General features: G+C 46.3%; 1 protein-coding gene across 1 annotated transcript; it reads right to left on the bottom strand.

Moving 5' to 3' along the window:
• Positions 1-434: 434 nt before the first annotated feature.
• Positions 435-18,218, bottom strand: INO80C (INO80 complex subunit C). Its single transcript, XM_080684102.1, has 5 exons — positions 17,931-18,218; positions 11,226-11,336; positions 10,218-10,329; positions 9,331-9,398; positions 435-4,443 (listed from the first exon to the last, which is right to left on the bottom strand). The coding sequence occupies exons 1-5, from the start codon at positions 18,084-18,086 to the stop codon at positions 4,312-4,314; spliced, it is 579 nt and encodes a 192-aa protein (XP_080540228.1). The 5' UTR covers positions 18,087-18,218; the 3' UTR covers positions 435-4,311.
• Positions 18,219-24,004: the final 5,786 nt, after the last annotated feature.

The following is a 24,004-nucleotide window of genomic DNA, read 5'->3' as shown; positions in this document are numbered from 1 at the left end:
GTCACCACACATGAGAAACTGTATTAAAGGGTCGTGGCATTAGAAAGGTTGAGAACCACTGTATAATGCATCCCAAACCCACTCTAGTATCATTTTTTTATACCCCAGGTCCTGGAGCCCAGGAGAAACTCGAAGCTGATGTCTTTGGCCTCTCCACTGCTATGCCAACCTTACCCAGGAAATACAGCCAACAGAACACACAATGAAGACCTCTGTGAAGAACATCTAGAGGACAGCTTCACCTGCCCATGGGTCTTTTCTTCTATCCTAGTCTTTGTGAAATGCCTTAGGAACTGGGTATTCCCTCTATTTAAGACCTCATACCATTTAGGCAGCATTTCTCAAAGTTCAGCATCCACAAGCCGCTTCAAGCTAATGCAGACCACCAATTTTAGGTAAAAATTATCACAATTTTTAGTAATAAAAACATCATATGCTTTTAAAAAAACTTTTTATTATGAAGAAATTCAAACACATGCAAGTAGAATAGTATAATGAACCTCTATGTACTTTCAACAATTACTGACTCATGGCCAATCTGTTTCAACACTACTCCTATCCACTTCCTCTCTCTCATGTTATCCTGAAGCAAACCCAGATATCATATCATTCCATCCAAAAATATTTCAGTATGTGCTTCTAAAAGATATGAATCTTTTAACATTGCAAGACCACTGCCACAACTAAAACTATTCATAAGAGTTCCTAAGTATCATCAAAATATCAAACTGCCAATTGTCTCAAAAATGTTTTTGTTTGTTTTTTTGTTTGTTTGTTTGAATAAGAACCCAAATAGGGCCCACACATTCCTGTCAGAGCATTACTTTAAATAACAATAGTAATTTCATGCATTTGTAAGAGGACATTGTTTTCAATCTCTTCCCAAGGTATCTGTCCTATTTGTTCTGTCCTATTTGGTCAGGTTTCTTTACTCCACACACCATTAGTTTCTCTCCTTGCCCTTTATTTTTACTAAGCTAAGCGACTCTGGGTCACTGGAAACAGCATCAAGTGTCTGATGTCTCTTTCCAGTGGCTAGGGACTCAGAAATGAGAGATTTCTCAATGAAAACATATTTGGCCCAATTACAAAATATACTCAAAATCCAGGTGGATGCATGCTTTAACTTGGGAGGTGGGGGCAAAATGGGTCCCCCTCATCCACATGGACTGCTCCCTGCTCTGAAAACACTTGTCTGACATTACAGGTAGCTCTAAACTGTGCCCAATAACGCATTGCTCTCCTCCTCCAGCAAAGACAAGTATCGGATATTGGAAGAGCCCAGCTCCACTCAGAGCAGATTGGGCCTCAGTTTGGTCTTAAGAAAACAATCTGTGTCCATTGGTTATGCTTATATGCATGCGTGGGGGTGGCCGGCGAGGGGTCAATGGGGGAAAAGGGAGACATATGTAATACTATATGTAATACTTTAAAAAATAAAGAATTTTAAAAAAAAGAAAATCTCATTGTTCAGCTAATTGTTTTCTCTTTTACTAGTAAGAGGCTGAGTTTAGCCTTTGTATCCTATAGGCCAATGCCAGAATTAACAAGGTCTCTGAGGCAAACCACCAGTGGACATGCCATGACGGGCAAAGGTAAGTTCTCATCCAAAATTGTGGGAAGGCCCTCTGATGGCAGAGGGGAGGGTGGAGGAGTGGGGGTCAGACCATTAGAAAGAGCAGTTAGGAGGCACTAGAATGTCCAGGCAGAAAGTGATGTGCTAAGCCAGGGAGGAAGGGGCAGACAGAAGAGGAATGTAAGAAAAGAGCAAATCTGGGGACTGACTGAATGTGGCGGGTAAAGATGGAAGAGGGAGGAGTCTTTAGTGACATTCATGTTTCCCAGTCCAGTTCTGGGAGGCTGTGTGAAAATGCATTTTAACACACACACACACACACACACACACACACACACACACACACACACACAGAAACCCTTTCCAAATTGTCCATGGCCCCATGATGGAAACAGCCAGCTGATCTGTGAAGAAAATGTACCCCATGTGAAATACTCTGTAGTTACAGCAAGGGTTCTCAACACTGGCTGCAATCATCTGGGGAGTTTTAACGACAACTATGCCCAGGCCCCAGCTCAGGCGAGTTGAATCAGAATCCCTGGGTATTTTTCTATTTCCCTTCACCTTCCCCCAAGCACAGGTGATGCTAATGTGCAGCCAGGGCTGAGAACCATGGAGCAGGGCTATTGGCACAGAGCTGCAGGAGGAGTCATTGCTGGAACTGTTCACAGCTTGAATTTTTATTTGGCTCAGCTTGCCCCCCACTCCCCCCACCTACCCCCATTGCTTGGGGTGAGAGAAACGACTTGACCTTTGAAACTCAGCTCTCTGGGGAAATGAGGCTGGCAAGGGCAGCTTGGTGGGGAACAGGAAAGGAGGGAGCCAGGTGTCCAGCACACGTGCTTCCCCTCTGCCTACGTGCAGAGGCCGCGGTTCTCACTCTCCTGCGCGTCACAGTCAAGCTGGGATCATTGTTAAATGCAGGTGCCTGGGCCCACTCCGGCATTAGTCAGGTCCAGGGTGCGTGGCCCAGGAATCTGCACGTTAGTGGTTCCCAGGTGACTCTGTCAGAGGGTTCATGGCACAAGCCCTGAAGCTGAGAGGCCTGCAGGGGGGCCACAGTGGATGTGTGCAGGGCAGATTCCCCTCCCCCCAATCCTGGCCCCGGGCCCAGGAGACTGAATTGGCAGGTCTGATTCAGCCACCAGTGGTCAGTGTTAGAATAGTGTTAGTGTGGCTCTATCCAATTGGGGCAGGGGGGGGGGGGGAGGGGCGCTTCCAGGGGGAAAAAGTGCACCTGCCCCAAGTTTTCATTGTATAACAGAAGGTGGAAGCGAAGCAGGAAGGACCCTTGGCTTGCTTACTCTGTTTCACCAAAAGGGAAGCTGGGAGTTTTCCTAGCCTGACTGGGGGCCGGAAATGGGGAGCCGGAGGAGCCCAAGCAGCAGCCTCTGGCCTTTCAGGACTTCAGTTTCTGGTGAGTTTCAGTGTGAGGTCTATGGACCAGCATCAGCACCACTTGTGAGAATGCCAATTCCTGGGCCCCACACCTACTCCCTGGACCAGACTCTCGGGGAGTGGGGCCCTCAATCTGTGTTAGAACAAGGCCTCAGGTGGTTCTGATGCTGCCCAGGGTTGAGGACCCTGCACGGGAGGCTCAGATGCTTCATGCTCGTGGGCTTAGGGAAGGTCCCCACCTCTCATTCCCTTCCCGTGGGGACAGGGAGAAGTTGCACAGCATGCCTCCCCTCTCTCCACTAGTTACTGAGAAGGTGCTGAGTGACACACAGGCCACATGGGTCAGAGAAAAGGAAGCCAGGTTCCGGGCAGCTGCCACCTGCCCCGCTGGCTGCTCTCCCAGCTGACTCGGCTTTGTTTTTCTTTCCTCTAAGCCTGGAAGGGGTGCAGGAGGAGCTTTCCCTGCGCCCCTGCCTAACCCCCCAAAATTGAGGCAACGCTGGTCCAGACACCCCAGGGCCTGGTTCCACTGTCCTCCCTAGAGATATCAGAGCAGGACTCAGGCTCAGGGCACGTCTCCACACTCCCCTCCTCCCGGCCCCGTGCTTCCTTTTCTCATAGGATGGGCGAGCAAACACTGCTGCTCCGGGGCGGGCTTCAGTCAAAGGGGCTGCGTCCTGGACCAGGACAAAAGACCTTCTTTGAAGGGGAGTCACAGTTCTTACCCACACCTCAGGATGGGTTCTAGCCAGCCCGGGCTGCTACAACGAAACGCCAGGCTGGGTGGCTTAAGTAACAGGCATGTGTCTCTCTCAGTTGTTGGCTGGAGAGAGGCTGAGGCCCAGGGCGAGACGGGCCCAGAGGGACAGGCGAGCTACCCAGCCCTCCTCCCTGCTCCAGGCCCAATGCTGGACCTCCTCCCAACATTCTGATCAAACAGCAGCACTAATGTGCTCTAAACAGGGAGTCACTGGGATCCGGACTAATCCAGCCCTGTTGTCGGGGTTCACTATAGTCTTTAAATGTGTTACAAGAGAGTTCACGACATTGAAGCAAAAATTGGGGGGCATCCTTGGGTTACATTAAAAGCACAATTTCCTATTTTCTTGTCAAATAACTTTACTTGAGGCAACAAGTGAAATATAATTTAACTCAACAGGAAATATCACACTTGGAGGGAAAACATAGAAAAACACACACCTTAAAGCCAAACATTCTTTCCAAGGCCCAGCGCTGACATTTCCAGACTGACAGCAGAATGAGCGTTTCCATGAAACAGAACTGTGCGTCCAAGTCTGGCTTGGAAAGTTTTCCACTTCATCGCCACTTCTCAAGGCTCAGGGCACGATGCTTGTGGCCTTCCTCAGGGCCAGGTAGCCAGTGACAACATCGGAGGGCAGCCTCCGAATGTAGGAAAACTCTTCGATGGTGCTGAACCGCAGCTTGCTCTGCGGGTCAGTGTAGTTGGCCTGGGTGGGAAGCAGGCACAGAGAAGGGCAGAGAGTTGGTGGTGGTGAATATTTTAAGTTCAAGTTTAATTTTTTTTTTTCTATTTTACTGAAACTGAAATATATCTTCATCATGTCTTACTCTGTCGCCAAGAACACTAAATTGCGCACTTTGGCGAAGACGTGTTAATCTTCCCAGACTTAAGACTTCAGGGAATGAGTGGGAGGAAGAGGAATAACCACATCGGATTCTAGGACTCTTCTGGTTGGTGCCTCAAGGGCTACGAAACTGAATTCATGATGATCATCCTGCCTTCAATCTCCCACCTGCTTCAAACAAATGCTGCAGATCTGTTCCCAAGGCAGGGAACAACACCTCCATGCCCCTCCCTGCTGCCCTCCTCCTACTCCAGGGCATTCCTCTCCCGCTTCCTCACCCTCCCTGGGCTCCATGGCAGTGCTGGGCTGCCACCAACACCCACTCTTCCACCAGGAGGGACAGCCATCCTACAACTTGCAACTACGGCCAGACTCATCTTTGCAACTTGCAATTCTGATTGTATCCTTTACGAAACCTCTCAGTGGCTCCTCTCTGTTTTCGGGACAAAGGCCCCAGTCCTCAGCATGGCTCCTACATCCCTGACAGCTCTCCCTCAGCCACATGTCCTCACTCGCTGTCCCAACTTCCCAGGTTCCAAGTCTCTCCCTCCGGTGACGCTCCATTTTCCCTTTCCTTGGAAGGGGCCCCCACCTTGGCTCACTATGCTCAGTAATCACCCGTTCATCCTATAGGACTCAGCCCCCAAAGTCTTGTCATCAGGGAAGCCTTATCTGCCCCCGACAGGAGGTCAGGACCCCATCCTCACTCTCACCTCACCACATGTATCCCTTGTGGGATGCTTATCGCTGTTGCTTTTACGTATATTATCTGCATGAGCCTCTGATTAACGTCTAAGCTCTGAGGCTCCCTGAGGCAGGAACCCTGTGGTGTGCTTATCACTGAATCCTGGCTCCTAGGGCAATGCAGAGCACAGCAGGCCTTCAGTGTTTGTACAGCAAATGATGAATGAATGGACCACCAAATGGACGCTTAGGACCATCACAGAAAAGAGAACCTGTTTCCCACTGACATACCAACATTCTCTTTAGGTCTGTTTTCCCATGTGCAGAGTGGAATCTAACTCACCCACTATACATCTCAAGGCATAGGACTTCTATAGATTTTGAAACAGAAGACATAAGGGTGAATCATCTTGAACTCCTTTCAGAAAAATACGCGATACCATTAAAGTCTACAGGGCCAGCCTTGGGCAAACTACGGCCCGCGGGCCGGATCCGGCTGTTCTATCCGGTTCTCTTGCTCTCCCCTCCGCTCCTTTACTTTGAATTTATATTAGTTCACACAAACACTCCATCCATGCTTTTGTTCTGGCACTCCCGTCCAGTTTAAGAACCCATTGTGGCCCTCGAGTCAAAAAGTTTGCCCACCCCTGGTCTAGACGCATAACATCCAGTTACTCAAGTGTGGATGGTGTGCTCGTGTCGATCATCTCTGTGGGCCTGGATGCAGCAATGCTGCTTTAATCAGGGAGGGCGTGGAGGAGCAACAGGCTGCAGGGAACTGAGTCATAGGTTTCTCATGCGCTAAGTCTCCAATTCTGCCACTGGGATCTCCTTAGGTACTTAATGGCTTCCCGTCAGGAAAATGAGATTATTTCTAAAAAACTAAGGTTAATTAAAGCTCTATAAGAAACAAAGCTTGGATCCTTTGGCTTGATCTAGATACTGCCTTTCTGTAACACTTGGAAGTAATGTAATATAAGGCAGTAATATAAAGGAAGGCTTAAATAGAAAGGCAGCAACAAGTCCCTTCTGAGGCTTCTGGCCATGAGCAGTTAGATGAACTGACTGGCAGGGGAGGCTGCCTGCAGTTCCCAGCAGGGGTGCATCTGGCTTTGATCATCCGGCCTCCATACACGAACCAGCCCGCCCGGCCTGGCTCCATTCCTGTGGCCACCTCACTCCTACCACCAAACTGTGCTGAGCCGGCCCGCCCAAGTTCAGACCTCACTGCCAAGTAGGCTGCTGAATAACTAATGCAAAAATGCACAGATACTGTGGCACCAACAAAAAGTTCACCAATGAGAACTTGCACAGATGGCACCTGACCTAGAGCTCCGAACAGAGGGGTGGGTGCCAAGTACACAGCACAGCTGAACCAGTAAAGAACTGCACTCCTAGTCAGAACCTCCTCCGGATTCCATCCCGGGCGCCCGAATGAAACAAAGGCCATCTCCCCACCAGAGGGCAGGCAGCAAACAGATTTCAGGCCTCCCCCGCTGCGGGGTGACCGCAGTGCTCACTGCCCCCCATCTCTCCCAGAGCCTAGTGCTTTCCATAGCTGTGTAACAAGGGCTGGCTAAACACAGATGTGACCCTGCATGCCTCCCTGCCATGCCCACACACAGGGAAACAGTTGCTTGGCTGGCTGGGAAAAGGTGGGTCAGTATAAACATGAGCTGGGCTTATTTTTAAATTATGTAACTTTAATTTATACTAGTAACAGATGAACATATTTTCCCCTAAAAGGGAAAAGAAAAAGACAACATTTCAAATAAGACTAAAGTCCCCTTTCTACCATCCCAAGTCCTTGGCCTTCCCCTGAGGACACCACGGCTAGGTGGGTACTTTCCAGACCTGTGGCCATGTACCTCACACAAACATAAACACACCAGAGAAATCACTCACATTTCTTTCGTAAGCACGTGCTGATTTTTACTTAGGTGGTACTCTGCTGCCCACATTGCTTTCTGCCTTTCAGTAAACAATGTATCTTGGAAGTTCATCCTCGTTGTTACATACATATCAAGCTCACAGACTAGGATGAAAACACTCCCCTTTCTCCCACTGATTGACCTTTATGTTGTCTCCAATATTCTGCTAATCCATTTCCTCCCAAACATTTCTGCACGCAGCTCCTTGGGCACACTGTTTCTAAGGGAGCCGTCTGGAAGGCAATGCCGGATCACAGGCTTTTACTTCTCGGTCTCAGTAGGTAGTGCCAAACTGACATCTAAAGACTCCGTACCAGTGTAGGTTCCCACCTCAAACAACAATGTATGAGGATATTCACTTCTTCCCTACCTGATGAGTCTTTTCCTAATTATCAGTGAGCATGAATATCCACTTACTGGTCATGTGTATCTCCTCCTTGTAATTGTCTTTTAGCCAATTCTTCTATGGGTTGTCTTTCAATGATATGGTAGAGTTCTCTGTATATTCAGAATTTCTTGAATCTTACATGCATTGGGGCAAGAGGTGTTAGGTTTTATGTAACATGATAAGTCCTTTTCCAGTGGCACAAAGGGGCCTGGAACAATGATTCTCACAATGATTTTCATGCCTCCTAACGTGTGAAAACCATTGTACAGCAGATGAGCTGTCTGATAATGCTGAGGGTAAAGCTACATTTTCTAAGGGACCACCCTCCAAGTCTGGCCATGACCCATGGCTTCTATAAGCTCAGCACAAAATGTACAGGGAGAAATTTCCACTTGGGGCCATAACAGAATAACTGGTGCCAAGCTAGTTCTTCTGCCATAAACAACTATTAAAAAGGGTCAAGTATATGAGGCAACTATTTTCAGGCAGTAGATAAGAAACAACATAAGGCTACAACATTTCTCTCAAGGCGAATCAAGGTGAAGTCCCGTTAGGGGACCTTTAGGAGGAGATACATGCCATGAGTGGATACAAAAAGAACCCAGCACGCACACCCGCAGGCGCACGCACACACACACACACACACACACACACACACACACCCCACATGTACATTCAAGCAGGTGTGCTCCATTTTATAGCACTTTCTACTCTATCATTTTTTAGAATCATTGTATTTAAGTCCTTATGTTAAAAAGTTTATAATACACTGAGGAGTGTATGCTCTCTGGAGGAAAGCTAAAACATATGACTGATTCAGAGTAAAAATAATATTATTTTCAAAATTACAATAACAACTCAAATCCTTACCAATGTAAACTGTGCATCATTTAGTCAGTTTGTTATAGAAGTTGGAGCCATACATTTTCATAAAAATGTAAAGCATTTAAATGATTCGGATGAGTTTTTAAAAGTGCAGTAACCTATTAGTTCTACCGTCAGGAAGAAAAGCCCATTTTCCGAATTGAATAGTGATGAAAAAGGATGAAGGTGAGCTGAAAGTTCCACCCTTCGTCTACATTCTGAAAAGGAGACGAGGTTCCCTGAGGTTCCTGAGGGTCAGCGACTTGCCTAAGTCCCACTCATCCTACCACGGCTTTCAAACTGTTCCCAGAAGCACTTTGGGGGTCACTGTGGTGGGCAGTGGGGAGGACAGAGGACCAGACCCACACAGTGGGTAGGTGGGCTCCAGGGGATTCTGTAAAGGATTTCATTTGGAAAAGGGGTCTGGTGCTTAAAAATATGTTTGAAAACCACTATCTTTACCATAGTGCCTCTTTAGAGAAGTTTAAATATTTTTTTAAAGAGTACAATCCCTCAAAAATGCAGACTTTTTTTAAAACTTGAGTACGGTAAAAGTTTGTGGGTTGTTGTTGTTTTTTGTTTTTTTTCCATGTAGTTAACATGGTAATGTATGAAGCATCTTTCATATAAGTACAGGGAAGTGAAACTTGGATCTCCTTTTTGGAGCAATCCTCTCTCCAGACTGCACACATGATGCCCAGGTCACAGCCACTCTGAAATAAACATGTGAACACTCCCGCACAAACCCATTACCTATTCAAATTATATGGGCTCCAGGCAGGACCAGTGGTGGTCAATATTGAATACTGTATAAGTAGACAATACTGTGAAACCTTCCTTTCAATTCCATGTTATGAGGCATAGAGATGTAATTATACTCACAACAAGACCTGAAACATCAGAATACTTCTTAGCTGGTTTGAAGGATGGAGGAGCATCAATACTGAAGTCTGCAAAAAAAGAAAAAGAAGATAACTAAACTGACATTCAGCTCCCTTCTAGCCCAAGGGCTAGCTTTGCCCTGCCCCCAAGGACCATCCACTCTAGCAGAACTGCAGAGAAAGCTCATCTGCCCACAAGCCATTTTCACCGTCTTGGGCTACATGAGCTGAGGGTGATGAGGTGCCAGATGACCCACTGTTTGGGTCTCAGCATCCAGATATTGGAATGTCCACACCCAGACAACTGACTAGCTCACTTGTCATCCATCTGAGTCACACACCCCTCCCCCATGAAAGATGTGCAATGGGACAGGAGCTGGAGGAAACTTTTACCTGTACTTTCCAATGAAGCTGAACAGAATATAAAACAGCACTTTACATAGATTTGGAAATGCTGTAGCCTAAAGCATTTACTCTGAAAAACACTGGCTCAGAGAGTAAACAAAGCTTGCCTTTAAGCTGGTTGTTAGGACACCTACTAAATCTGGGGCAACCTTGTTCTTGCAAATAAATTTTAAGAGTAGACTTCTGAATAAGAAGTTTGTCAAACTTCTTATTGCTTTGTCAAACCAATATTATTATATCAGGACTTGTTTCTCCAGGTTGACATGCTAACAGTGACATTAAAAACCACACATCCATGACAACACAGAGTACAGATACAGTTATGAGGAAATGTACACATAATCTCCCTTTAGTGACACCACTACAAAATTCCTATGCTAAAAATTGTTTCCTCCATTTATGCAAACACAATAACGCAGGTTTGTTGTAAGAAAGTTCCCAGTCGAAACATTATACACTCAAAGAAGGTGCTAAACAGCTCACAGTTAGGATCATTCAGTTGCCACGGCAACGCCCTTTCAGAAGCGAGGATTTGTTTCAGGTTCTTCCAGGTTCTATTCTTCTTGCCAGCTACTGCGCCACCATGGCCGGAGTGCTGGGATCAGAAGCATGGATAAGGAGAAACAAAAATCAATGGAAAGTACCATTTCAGAATGTGACGTTTATGCTTATTCATAACTGTAATATACCCCTCATTCTGTCAGCAATCATTTGTACCCCTAAGCCTTTTTTAAAAAGTATTACACTGTGCCCTTTAATCTTCCTTATAAAAAACAATGCTTTTGGATTGTCAAAACCCATGAGTTAGTTGGTGATGAAATAGAAATAATAGGTTATGTTTTTTACATGCACACAGAAAATCACATCCTTTATTGGGTCTAACTTTATAGAATTCACTCAGGGATTTCCCATTATTTTAAAAATAAATTTACTACAAAGTTAGATTCAAACTCATGACCACATCTCTAATCTCCCTTCTGAGGACAAGTCTCTGCCTTGCAAATTACTGGTGATGCTGGAAAGCGCAAGTATGCCTCAAGCACATAGTTTGATGTGACCAGGAGGAGAAGGGCCCATGTTGCGTCAAGGCATGGCACGCCTTCCGGAAATTTTTCTTCTTTTTGTCCTATGAAGATGACAAAATAAAATGGAAAAGGAGAGCAAAATCTGTTGCAGGCTCTGGCAATACTGTATTTTAAAAACGAATGGGGGAAAAAACAACTTTTATGTATAAGCTGAACCAGTGTCATTAAGTCCCCTGAGAACGACAGGAGAAGTAGCCAGTTTCTACTTTACAATACAATAGCTCAGATTTGCTTAAAGGATGGGCCCTTCTTCTCCTGCCCTCACCCTTCCCACAAAGCCCAAGACAGGGAAGGTGGCAACCTGGAGAGAAGGGGCACCAGTGCCACCTGGGCTGCAGGCCCAGCAGGTCAGAATCCAAAGTATGGGTGTTTGGTTTTTAATTTATCAAATACCTGAGATGCTTACCACAAAGTTGGGATCCTTAAATGGCAAAGGTTTGGAAGTTTTTTCCATAGGTCCTGTGCTAAAGTCAGAGGGCACCATTTTATTCTCACTCATGGCTTCCATGCTGATACCCTTAAAACACAGTAAGAATAGTAGGTCAGTATCTTTTAGCTGAGTTCCCTACCTCAGCTCTCAACGAGACATAAGATGGCATCACAGGACATGCGGGGAAGACGGTGTGCCCAGAGGCCCAGAAGGTGGCCTGCAGGAGCAGAAGTCCTGCTAGACTGGCCACAGCACCTGCTGTGCAGGAGCCACAGGAGACCGGGAGAAGCCAGGACCCCAGCTGCCATGCTCTCTGGCCCTGCATGTGCCAAGCACAGGGATGGGTGTCCTGCCCGTGTCGGCTCATTTAACTCTGACAACCACTACAAGGTAGTGCTGTTATTCCCAGTATACAGAAAAAAGCAGGCTCTCCCTGACACACCACATGGACCCTACTCCTGCTGATCATGTCAAACTATGTCTTGAAATATTAAGACAAAAAAGGTCCAGCCCCTTTAAGGGTCTCATCAGCCAGATCCCAGGCTAGGGCTGGTATGCTTAAGGGGCACAACAGGGTGTGGGCATTCTGAGGAAGGAGAATAGAGGGAGAGGAGGCTAGTCGCTCAGCTGGCTGCGGCCAGAGGGCCCTGACAAGCAGGCTAATGTACTTTAAAACAAAAAACTTTTAAGCTAAGAATCACAAAGAAAACAACAAGACAAAGTAAGAAATAACTTCTGATTTGTAATGCAATTTCCAATCTTCCCAAATGGCAATAAATTGTTGTTTTTTTAAAATATATTTTATTGATATTTTACAGACAGGGAGAAGGATAGAGAGCTAGAAACATCGATGAGAGAGAAACATCGATCAGCTGCCTCTTGCACACCTCCCACTGGGGATGTGCCCGCAACCAAGGTACATGCCCTTGACCGGAATCGAACCCGGGACCCTTCAGTCCTCAGGCTGACGCTCTATCCACTGAGCCAAACCGGTTTCGGCAATAAATTGTTTTTTGATATATAATTTACAGAGAGCAAAATGCACAGATCTTTAGTTTCCTGGGTTTTGCCAAATGCTTACACTTGTGTAAGCCATGCCCCCATGGAGATAAGAGAGCATTTCCATCATCACAGGAAGTTCCCTCATGCCTCTTCCTAGTCAGTACCTTCCCCCCTCGAGGGCAACCTCTGTTCTGACTTTACATTACTTTTGCCTGTTCTGGAACTGCATGAGTGGAATCTGAAGTATGTACTGTTGTATTTGGCTTCCTTAGCTCAGCATAACGTTTCTGAGATTTATCCATGCTGCCGCATGGATTAGTTCATTTCACTGAATTTGTACACCACTCAGCAGAGTAGTACTAGTATTCTACTATATGGATGTACCACAATTTGTTTATTCATTTTCCTGTTGAAATAAAGCTGCTATGAAATATCTGTCCAAGCCTTTGTGAGGACGTGTGTTTTTACTTCTCTTGGGTAAATACCTAGAAGTGGAATGGTTGGGCTATAGGGTAAGTATATGTTTAACTTTGTAAGAAACTGCCAAATCATTTTCCTAAATGGTTGCACTCTTGCATTCTAGCAGTAGTGTAAGAGTTCTGATGTATAAATATATATTCCACCTCACCACCCCCACGACCCCTAGCACTTCCTGCAATGGCATCCATGTGGGAGGAAGGGGCATGGGGGAGACAGGACCACTCTCTCTGCTGCAACAGTTCTCTGAACAATCTCTTCTCAAACACCTGCCCGGACTCCTCTCCAGGGTCCCTCCCAGAGGCCAGTAAGCGCATGAAAGGCCAGTAATGCTCAACATTATTAGTGATTAGAAAAATGTAAATCAAAACCACAAGAGATATTATTTCCACCCACTTTGATGAATGTAATCAAAAACATAATGACGTGCTGGCGAGAATGCAGAGGAACTAGAATCTTTATACACTGCTTGTGAAAATATAAAAAGGTGCAATCGCTTTGATAACAGTTTGGCTCCCTGGTTTTAGAGGCCCACCTAACGGCGAATGAGCCAGGGACTTCATGGAACCTGAGGAGGAAGCTGTAGCTGGCATGCAGGTCACAGAGAGTGGCAGTCATCTGATCTTTGGAGAGGTGGTGGTCCGAGGGAAAAGGAGGGAGCTTGGTCCACTGGCTGCAGACACATGCGGTAAGCAGGTCACCCGCCAGTGTCAGAAGAAGGCAAGGAGCCATTCTCCTGAGGACTGTAACAATTCATTAAGGATGCACCACGAGACTCCCCGGTGAGCAAAGACGGATGGGCATGGGTTGTCAGGAGGCTGGGCCTACAGAGTGGCCTAAATTAAGTGAGAGAGAGAAAAAAATAACTCTAAGAACTATGCAGTGAATAGAAAACCATGGCAGCTAGGGACCACTTAGGAAAACAGGCGGAATATAAAAGAGGTTTCCTGGGGCCAGATACACTTTAAGTTTCAATTTTATTGCATTTTTTCATAAAGAAAATGACTACTTATATAATGTTGTTTCCAGCTGGGAGGATATACGCAAACAGAACTGCTACAGAGGCAAAGAGGAGATCCTAAAGGGAAATGAAGAACCAGGCCCCAAGCCTCCAATGGTGATTACAGAACCGTCCATAGAACAGGCCCAGCTCACAGTGCTGCCCTCAAGCCGTGACCTTAGCTTTATCTCCTTCTCCAGAACTGTTGAATGACTGCATTTTCCCTTTCTGTTCATGCCTCTTCCCTGATTCCTAGAAGTAAGGTCAAAGGCACAGCGAAGTCCTGGAAAGAATACAGGGATAGGCTGTTCCCAGGCCTGGAGAGACCCAGGAAAACACCAACAGGCAGGAATGCCTCGCTGAGACCAGGCAGGTAGTGCTATCCCAGGGGCCACTAGGAAAAGCAGGGACCTCAGCAAGTCCATGTGGGCTGGCAGGTCTGGGAGCTCTGCCAGGGGGGAGGATGCACTGTGGACAGGTGCATCTGCTGAGAGGAAGGGGAGGCGGTGGGAAAAGAGGGCTAGATGTTGGCGTCACCATTCTGAGTGGCACGCTTGAGAAGGGTCAAAAAAGGAATGAAGATGATGTCCTCATGCACTGATTTTCCAAACCGACCCCTCCTGCTCATTTGGCTACTCCTTCCCCTTCTGGTCCTGGTCAGCAGGCCAGCCCTCCACACGGAGTCAAGCAGAAGAAGGCGCAGAGAAAGGAAGCCATCCTGAGGTGCACTGAGCTCATCACTCCAGAGCTGCATCCTGCCTCCGCTTCCCTCTCTGACCAGGCTCCAAAAGAATACCACTCTGGCTCAGAACTCCACCTCTTTAGCTCCGCCCTCCACGTTACTGTGCCCTCATTCTTCCCTTCCCCTGGGCTTGGGCTTGGCTGAGACTCCTGTGTCAGTGACGGGATGAGAGTGAGACACCTTCAGTCAGGGGGAGGATCAAGTGTGTCAGGCAGGGATGCAATAAAATATAATTTAATATGATGTACAGTTTCCATATAAATAAACCACTATCACACTAAGAGACTTTACGAGATGAGCTGTCCCGCCCTGAGACATGAACCCTAAGAGGAAAGAAAGAACACGCAGCACTGAAAGAGCTGATGTAAGTCCCAGGGAAGAGAAACCTGGCCTGCTATCAAAGAAGAGCACATGCCGGCCCCCAACTGAGGCAAGTCAGTGAGGCCTCGGCTGTGCCCAACTGCAGAGCCCAAATAAATGGCTTCATCTCTCCAGACAGCATGACTGCATGACTGACTCAGACTTAAGGATAACTTGGGCACTCTGTCTGTGGCTACAAAAAGAGAAACAAATGTTCTTTGTCTTATCACTGAAAAAAAAAAAAAAAATCAAATGTTTACTTACATCTATCTAATAGTATTCTAGATTCAAAAGCTGACCCTAGTCTACAACTACAGGGTTACTTAAAACAAAAAAACTGAGATGCAAACTAAATATTCAGTAACATATACACTAATAAAAGGGAAATATGCAAATTGACTGTACCCCCCACAGTGCCCACCAGCCAATCAGGAGTATGCAAATTAACCCAACAAAGATGGAAGGTTAATTTGCATACGCAGGAGCAGCTGGGTGGGGCAGGATGCCTGCTATGAGGAGGAGGGCGGGGGACAGAGGGAGCTACAGGAGCAGTGCTCCAGCCAGAGCGAACAATGAAGGCTCCAGCCGGAGCAAAGGCCTGGGTCCTGGGTCCCGGGTGCCGGAGGAAAACCTGTGCCAGCAGTCAGGGGAAGGAAGGCCTATTCTTGCAGGAATCTTCGTACAACGGGCCTCTGGTCAATTAAATAAGAGCATTTAATTCCTTGAAAAGTCTATCAACATAGAGATAGGCTCATGAAATAATGCTAAGTGAAAAGCAGGATATACCAAATACAATGCTGAAAAACTATTTATACATAGAAAACAAATTATTATAGTTGCTAGGGAAGAAGACTGGGTGGCTTTTTATGTCCCTTTTAAAAAAACAGGGAGCAGGGGAGGAACTTCTAAAACTTAACATTATCATGATTTTTCTTAAAAGCTGGGGTAGAATGATTTTTTTTAAATGAATAAATCAAATCAGTCCAGCATTGTCTGGCTGCCTCCAATTACAGAGGAGTCTATCATCAGCAGCAGTCTACATTAACCTTCTAAAGAACGGCTGCTTCTCATTTAGATGTTCTGTTAACTGCTTAACCATCACAAATAAGCCTATTATGTAACACTCAGTATGTAGGTCAATTAGGTCTCTGTAGATTTTATCAACTTGAATAGGCATTTGGAAAGTCTAAAATATCGACCTCACAAAATTCCCCCCCAAAGCATTTCTCTGCACGTGGACTTGGTTATATCAGATATCTAGTTATATCTTCTAAGGTAGAGAATAAGAGTGATATCAAGAGAGGCAGCATGAAAAAAGAATGTGGACTCTAGACAGTCTTGGGTTCCAATCCTGACTCTACCACTTGGTAGCCATGTGACCTTGGGAAATTTATTTAACCTCTCTATCTATACCCCAGTCTTTTTATCTGTAGAATAACAATTCACAGGGGTTGTTTTGAGGATTAGATGAACTTAGAAAGTGCTTGGAACAGTGCCTAGTAAATATTAAATGCCTAATAAACATTAATTATTACTTATCAAGATTTCTTTCACTTTAGCACAGTGTGCTCCATGGACATACTGGGAGAAAATACTTGCACTGCATATATCTGGCAAAGGACTCCAATCGTATATAAAGAACTCCTGAGTATTAATAATTTTTTAAAAACCCATTTAGAAACAATTGATATTGGAATGGTCGATAAGCAAATGAAAAAGTGACTGATATAATTAGTAATCGGTAATGAGAGAAACAAAAAAATGAGATAGTACTACACAGCCATCAGAATGGCTAAAAGGAAAGGTGGAGGATGTAGAGCAACTGCAACAGTCATACTTTGCTGCTGAGAATGCACAACAGCGCAACCACTTAGGGAAATACTGTTTAACAATTTCTAACTGAGTTAAATATACGTCTACCTTATGACCCGGTGATTCACTTCTACCCATTTACCCAAGAGAAATGAAAGTCTATATCTACTTGTATAGGAATGCTCAGAGGAGCTTAAAAAGGGTAAACAACTCAAACGTCCATCAGTTGTGATATGTTTACACAATGTACCAGGTATATGGATACAGGTAAAATAACATGAATAACTCAAAAACACTGTTTCACAGAGAAACCCAGACACAAAAGAGTATGTTCTGAATAATTCCATTTATATTCTGTTCAAAAACGCAAAGTCAACCTATGGTGAGAGAGGTCAGAATAGTGGTTATCCCTGGCAGGGAGGGAAGACTGTAATAATGCCTTGAAAGGGAATTTTCTCGGGCTCTTAATATTATTCTCGATCTTCATCTGGGTGGTGGCCACATATGCAAAAAGTCATTCATCTGTACTCAAGATGTGTGCACTTTACTGTATGAAAAATCACACCTTAATATATTTTTTAAAGGGAAGCACTATTAACTATCAAATGGGAGAAACGACAGGCAGTTAACATCTCGAGAGCATCCTTCTGGGTGAAGGATGCCACACCATGTGCTGGAGAGGGCCAGTAACACACTCCTTCGCTGCTCTCTTATTGCTTTAGAATTAGATCAAATGCAGGAACCAGGACACTCTTCTAAGCAAGCCACTCCTCTGCTGAGTTCTCTGCTGGGATTCTGGAGCCTGGATCGAAGTGCTGCGGTTATCAGGCGCCGTGCTCTGGGCTTTCCGACCACGATTCTCACTAAATCCTTCTGACAACCCCGTGCGGTAAAACCAAACACACTTTGGGACGGGAAGCTGGGGATCAAAAAGCTCTTTTCTGAGGATGAGGGAAACCACCAGTATCAATACATCTTGGTATTCCTCCACGTAGGACTTAGGGGTGCTCTGCTCCTCACAAACATTCGGTAAATGTTTGTCAATGGACGAAGGTTTACCCACTTCCCACATGTCCAAACTAAGGGAAGAAAATGTTGCATCTGTACCAGGAAACAAACCTGCCAAAGAGCTGACGCCACCAGAACTGGCGCATGCGCCCTGATTCGCTCTGCCTGGCTAATACGCCCTCACTCCGCTTCACACAGCCCCGCGCAAGCGCTCTCACTTCGCCCCGCCCCGCTCCGCTCGGCCACCGCGCATGCGCCGGCTAGTCGACGTGCAACGTACCTGTGCAAAGCCAGAGGCGGACACTTTTTTCTTCTTACCCGCGCCATATCCCCCGCTGCTGCTGCCGTTGTGGGAAGGACTGGCTGGCCTCTTCTTGCTGTTCCGGGATATCCCTGGAGCGGCCGTGGTGGCTACAATTGGAATTTGAGCCGCCATTCCTATCCTGAGTCTTCTTCCCCCCCACCCCCCCTTGCTTTCTCAGCAAAGGTCCTCGGACTTCCGTCTCGAGGTTACTTCCGTCTTAGTGTGGAAAACCCGGCCTGGACTCGCAGAACATCCGCTGACTTCTCTCTACAGAATCCAAAAGGCGGAGTTCGGTGCAGCCAATTCCGTCGGGACCGGAAGGTGTCTGCGGACGGCGTCCTGCTACTCCTAAAAAGGGCACGTGCTTGCAAATCCCTAGCTATTAGGGAATAGAACATCTCGCCATCTTAATTTTTAAAAAACAAGGTTTTAAAAATAACCCTGTTGACTTTTCTAATGTGAAGTCAGAAGATGGACCACTTTTGCCCCAGGGGCGTGGCTCAGTGATTGAGCGTGGACCTTAGAACCAGGAGATCACAGTGCATTCCCAGTCAGGGCACATGCCTGGGTTGCAGGCTCAATCCCCAGTGTGGGGCGTGCAATTATTCTCTCATCATTGATGTTTCTATTGCTCTCTCTATAAATCTATAATATATATATATATATATATATTTTTTTTTTAATATATTCCATTGATTTTCTACAGAGAGGAAGGGAGAGGGATAGAGAGTTAGAAACATCGATCAGCTGCCTCCTGCACACCCCCCACTGGGGATGTGCCCGCAACCAAGGTACATGCCCTTGACCAGAATCGAACCCGGGACCCCTGAGTCCGCAGGCCGACGCTCCATCCACTGAGCCAAACCGGTTAGGGCTAAAATATATATATATATATTAAAAATAGATGGATCACTTTTGATGTATGTAACAGTGAAAGTAGGGTCATTCTGGGTGGATTAGACAGCTACTAGCCTTCCCATTGATCACTGCCTTCTCGCAGGGAAGAAATTTGTGTCAGTAGAGCCCAAATGGACTTGAAGGGTAGGCTGATTCTTAACCTCTTAGGGGTCACAGACCTCTTTGAGCATGTAAGCTAGGCTACCCTCCCTCTCCCACCCCCCACCAAATGTATACAGGCATAGACAAAATATTACATACGGTTTCAGGGAGTTCACAGATTTGCTAAAACCTGTTTATGAATTTCAGTGGAACATACCCTCCCACTTGTTATTGATGACTTAAACTGTGTGGTTTATAATTGGTTGGTTAATGTCTTTTGACTTCTGGTAGAATGTAAGCTCTGTGAAGGCAAGACCAGTTATGTTTCATTCATTTATCTTTCCCAGCTCACAGTACCTTGCAAGTCATCAGTACATTATAAATATTTCTAACGAAATAGTTAATAAATGAACGAACCTTCTGCAGTAATTAGTTGAAGCTACTGTGTTCTAATACAGGAAAGTGGCATATACGAATCTAGATATTTGATAGAAATGGGCTGCAGAATGACTTAGATGTGTGAGAGAGAGAGAGAGAACAGTTAGGAAAACTAACAATAAAGTTACTGACATATTTTCTCTCCATGCCCAGTCTCCACCCCTATCCTCACCCAGATCTAGGCTTCCTTATTCCTTATCTCAGTGGCTGCACCAACCAGCAGCCAGTCATCTAAGCCAGAATCTAGGTGTTGACCCTGGCTTCCTGGGCCCACCCTCTCTAATAACCCACCCTTATCCCATTCCAGACAGCCAACCTTTCAGCTCACTCCTTCACAACTCCTGCCCCAGTGAACCCATCTCCTCTCACCTGGATCCCTGCAATAGCCTCCTGATGGAAGTTTGGATCTCCATCTTTTCCTAATTCTCCCCAGCCCTAGGCCATCCTTCACACAGTCTGCCAAAATGGGCTAAATCATAAATCTAATCATACCACTTATATTCATCAGAGCCCTTTCACCTTGGCATATAAGGTCCTTAATAACTGGGCTCTGCCCACTTCTCTTCCTTCATTCCCAACACTTCATTTCCTCTGCTCCAGCCAGGGACTAACTATTTCTGAGAGTACACATTGTTCTCTTAACTCATCATATTTTTGTTTCCATTATTTCCTCTCCTAGGATTGCTTAGCTCCTTTGCAGCAATTTAGATGCTGCTTCCAATGAAAAGCTTTGGGCATATGATGTATCCTCCTTCCCCTCCTTTCCTATTCCCACCCTGCGTAGGGCTCTGAGGGCACTGAGTATACAGGGTGCTCTGTTGAGCATCTTCCTATAATCCCTTAATAAATGTTTATTGAGTTCAAACACCAGTTCCATACTTTTAAGGAATCAAACACCATCTGGATTCCCATTGCTAAATTCAGTCCTGGTCCTTTCTGATCCCTTTCTTCCAGGAATCCTTCCCTTGGGATCTGGACCACCATCCTTTTCCCTAACCAGTTGTCCTCTCTGTGATAGTCTTCTTCTTCTACCAAAGGGTTTCTTATCATACTACAGGTTAATATAGGTTATGTAGTCACAGTCCCCCAGCAGATACACATTCTTACAGTTTCCCAGGTGATTCTGCTGATCAGCCAGGTTTGGAACTTGGCTCTTCCTGTTCAATCCTTGCACATTTAGAGTCCCCTGGTGCTTGATCAAAGGCCCTCTGTCCATTCCAATCCATACTCTTTCCAATCATTTCACCAACTCATGGACCTCAGGGACCATCTAAATGCAGACCACTTTCGGATTTGCTTCTCTTATCTGGGTCTTTCTCCAGAGATGCATATCCAGATGTAAATTCCCCCCACCCAGATATAAACTCACGTTTACAGGTATCTCACACAGCCTGGCAAAAACAGAATTCTTCATCCTCCTTGCTTCTCTAAAACATGTTCCTCCTTCAGTGTTTCCTATCTCTGTAAATGTCACTATTATCTACCAGTTATTCAAACCAAAACCCTGGGAATCATCCTTGACTCCTCCCCTTCATCCACCTGCATGTCATAACCCTATTCCAGCCACTATCATCTCTCTCTTGGACACTCATATCATCTTATTTGTCTCCACATTTCTCCCTTTGGTCCCTCCAAACCAGTCACCATGTGCAATCCCACATGATGCAAATGTGCATATTCAGATCATGCCCTCTACTTGAAACCCCTCAGTGGCTTCCTGTGATCCTAGACTGAAGTCCAATGTCCATAACATGGTTTCAAAGGCTTTCAGGGACCTGTCCATCTCTCTAACCTTGCCTCTCGCCCAGCTCTTGTATTGCAGTTCAGTTTTCACTTTTATCACTTCCACCAACCAGCTGTGCTCCCTCTTTCCTCAGGGCCTTGACACAGGGCTCCTCCTGTGTGAAAACTGCTTTTCTCCCAATGCCACCCATTCTGGTCTCATTTACTTCCACTCACCCTTCCTAGCCTTGGCTAACATGCTATTTTTCAGCCTTCACTATCCCTCTGATTTTGTTAAAACCCCTTGTTCCCTGTTCCCATTAGTCTCAGTCTCACAGTACCTACTGATTGCCTGTTATATGTCACACCCTGGGGATGGAGACAAGGATAAACAAAACAGAACACTCCCTGCTCTCGGAGAGCCCCCAGTATAGCAGGGGGTGAGAGAAATTATATTTTTCTTCCCAGCTGAACATAAACTCCTTGTGGGCAGTTGCCAGAGTCATCAAGGACTGAGTGGAGGAGCACCAACAGATGATAGCAGCAAGGAGAGAGAAATGCAGGACATCCACTCAAGGGAGCAAAAGCTTTGGGCTTGGTAGAAACCTGTTCCACATCCACCGTGGCAGCACCAGTCACTGCTCAGTCTTGGCACATGCAAAGGCTGCATGTGTAACTCACATGTTTCCATGTCTATTGGTGAAGATAAATTAATGCTGAAGATCCATATTCTGCTGACTTATGTGTTGAGGCGGGACCTAAGCCTTCCCTGAGTCCCCTCCCCAGTTATTCCTGAGAACTTGTCTCAGGCATGTTGTACTTCCTCTCTGGCCTCCACGGTGGTGCCTGCTGCTCCTGTGTCCCTCACCTATGCCACACTTCCTTTGGCAAACGCTGCTGATGCCCTCACTGGGGCTTGCCAATTAAGCAGCCTCAGCCAGTCTTGATCCCAGTTAAGATTTAATGATAAGGAAAGAATAATATGCTTGTTAAGTTACCCTGTATCATCTGAGGCATAAAGCACCTATTTTATTGTCTCTCAAAAATCTCAGGAAACACTGTGGATATCTGGGATCATGCTGCTACTGGGTGGAAGACAAACTCCCTGTCATCTCTTGATAACTTGCCTAAAGTATGATAGTAATTGCTCACTATACAATCAGTTGGTATAGAACTCGTGGATGATATGAAGAAACCTAGAAGCTGCAATAAAGACCCTCAAAATTCCCCACTCACAGCCACTGCAAGAGGCAGCAGGTGTGCATGCTTTGAACTAGGGAGACATGTGGCCCCAAACAAACCCACTGCAGTGAGAAGCTGATGGAGCCCCTAGGACAGTGGTCGGCAAACTCATTAGTCAACAGAGCCAATACCAGGCCGTGGTATTTTGTGGAAGAGCCACACTCAAGGGGCCAAAGAGCTGCATGCGGCTCGCGAGCCGCAGTTTGCCAACCACGGCCCTAGGAGATCATTGCATCCTCTCCAGAGTATGAGAGCAGCACTTGCCCTGGGGGGTGTAACCCCTCCTTGTTCTTTAGATATCATCTCTCAGGAACCTTCTCTGGTCTCTGTTCCCACAGACAGCCCAGTGAAATGTCCCTACAAGCATATGCTCACAGCAGCCTGCTTCTTCCATCCCAGACCTTCCTATACCACGTGGTAAGTACCTGTGGATCGTAGGCTCATTTGGGCAGAGACAGTTTCTTTGTCACAGTTTTGGGGGTATTTCAAGCACTCATTGATGAACTGCTGAGTGCCTCATTATTTAAACAATCCTTGTCTGGAAGGAGAGAGCTTGGGCCAGTGGGGGCTGGCCTGGGCCCTAATATTTGCAGGGCCCAGGCCAAAAATACTAATGTGTCTTAATATTTAAAAGTAAAATCAAGCTATTAGACTGTAAAATAAAATAGGTTCTACCTTTCTATCTTGGCAAACATACCCCCATAATGCAGAAGGCCAGAGTTGGATTAAGAATTCCCAGAATCCCTGGAGTTCTGCTCCAGATGTGGTAGCATGGGAGAGCCATTCCAGTGCCTGGCCACCCTCTCGTTCACCCCTTGCTCCACTGGACATTATGAAGTGACATGTTTGTACATGTGTGCGCATCCCAACCCAAACATCCAACTTCATCCATCTTCTACCCAACCTCACAAACAGCCTCCTCTTTACCACACCTTGGGCCTAGGGGTGTACACATCAAACCCAGAGACAAGGCCCACAGAGACTCTGGAAGCAGGCACAGAGCTATTTGGGCAGGAGATTCTGGAGTCCCCAGTACCCAGAGGAAGTTCTAGAAGGAGGGGTTGGGGCACCGGATGGTTGTGTGTCCTGGTCTCCACAGACCCCTTGCTTGGTACAGAAGGGCATGACAGAAGAGGGCCCTTTTGTGCAGGCGAGGGACCCGCCTGTTACTGGGGTCAAGTCCTGAGAAGGCATCCGATGAAGAGCATGAGTTGAGGGGCAGGGAGATCCTGCTTCCCTTGAAGCTGGGGTGGGACAGGAAAAGGTGGGCCCAGGTGGAGGCCCATTTTTTGATGAGGTGGCAGGAGGTTTATGTGAGCCCGGCTTTCTAAGTAAAGGTAGAGGGAGGATCACCTGCTAGGTGGAGGAAAGGGGGCAGAGGCTTGGGAAGGGTCATAGGTAAGCTTGGAAAAGCCAACGTTTAAGAGAGGGGTAAGAAGGAACCTGTGAGAAACGTACTGGCAGTGCTGATGGCCTGGCATGGCTGCCTGTGTACACTTGGGTGGGTTGGGCATAGCTCAATCCAGGAAGCAGTGTTGACATCAGCTACAGCATGATGGTAGCCCCTCGTGTTGGCATTGAGCCTCTTTCACACCCACACCTGGGGCCAGGCTCATGCAGTCTTCTCTCTGAATTTTGACCTCAACAGT

This window comes from Plecotus auritus (genome assembly GCF_963455305.1).
Source record: "Plecotus auritus genome assembly, chromosome: 8".
Lineage (NCBI taxonomy): Eukaryota > Metazoa > Chordata > Mammalia > Chiroptera > Vespertilionidae > Plecotus > Plecotus auritus.
The sequence above is the reverse complement of the archived record's forward strand: the minus strand, read 5'-3'. Positions and strand labels throughout refer to the sequence as shown.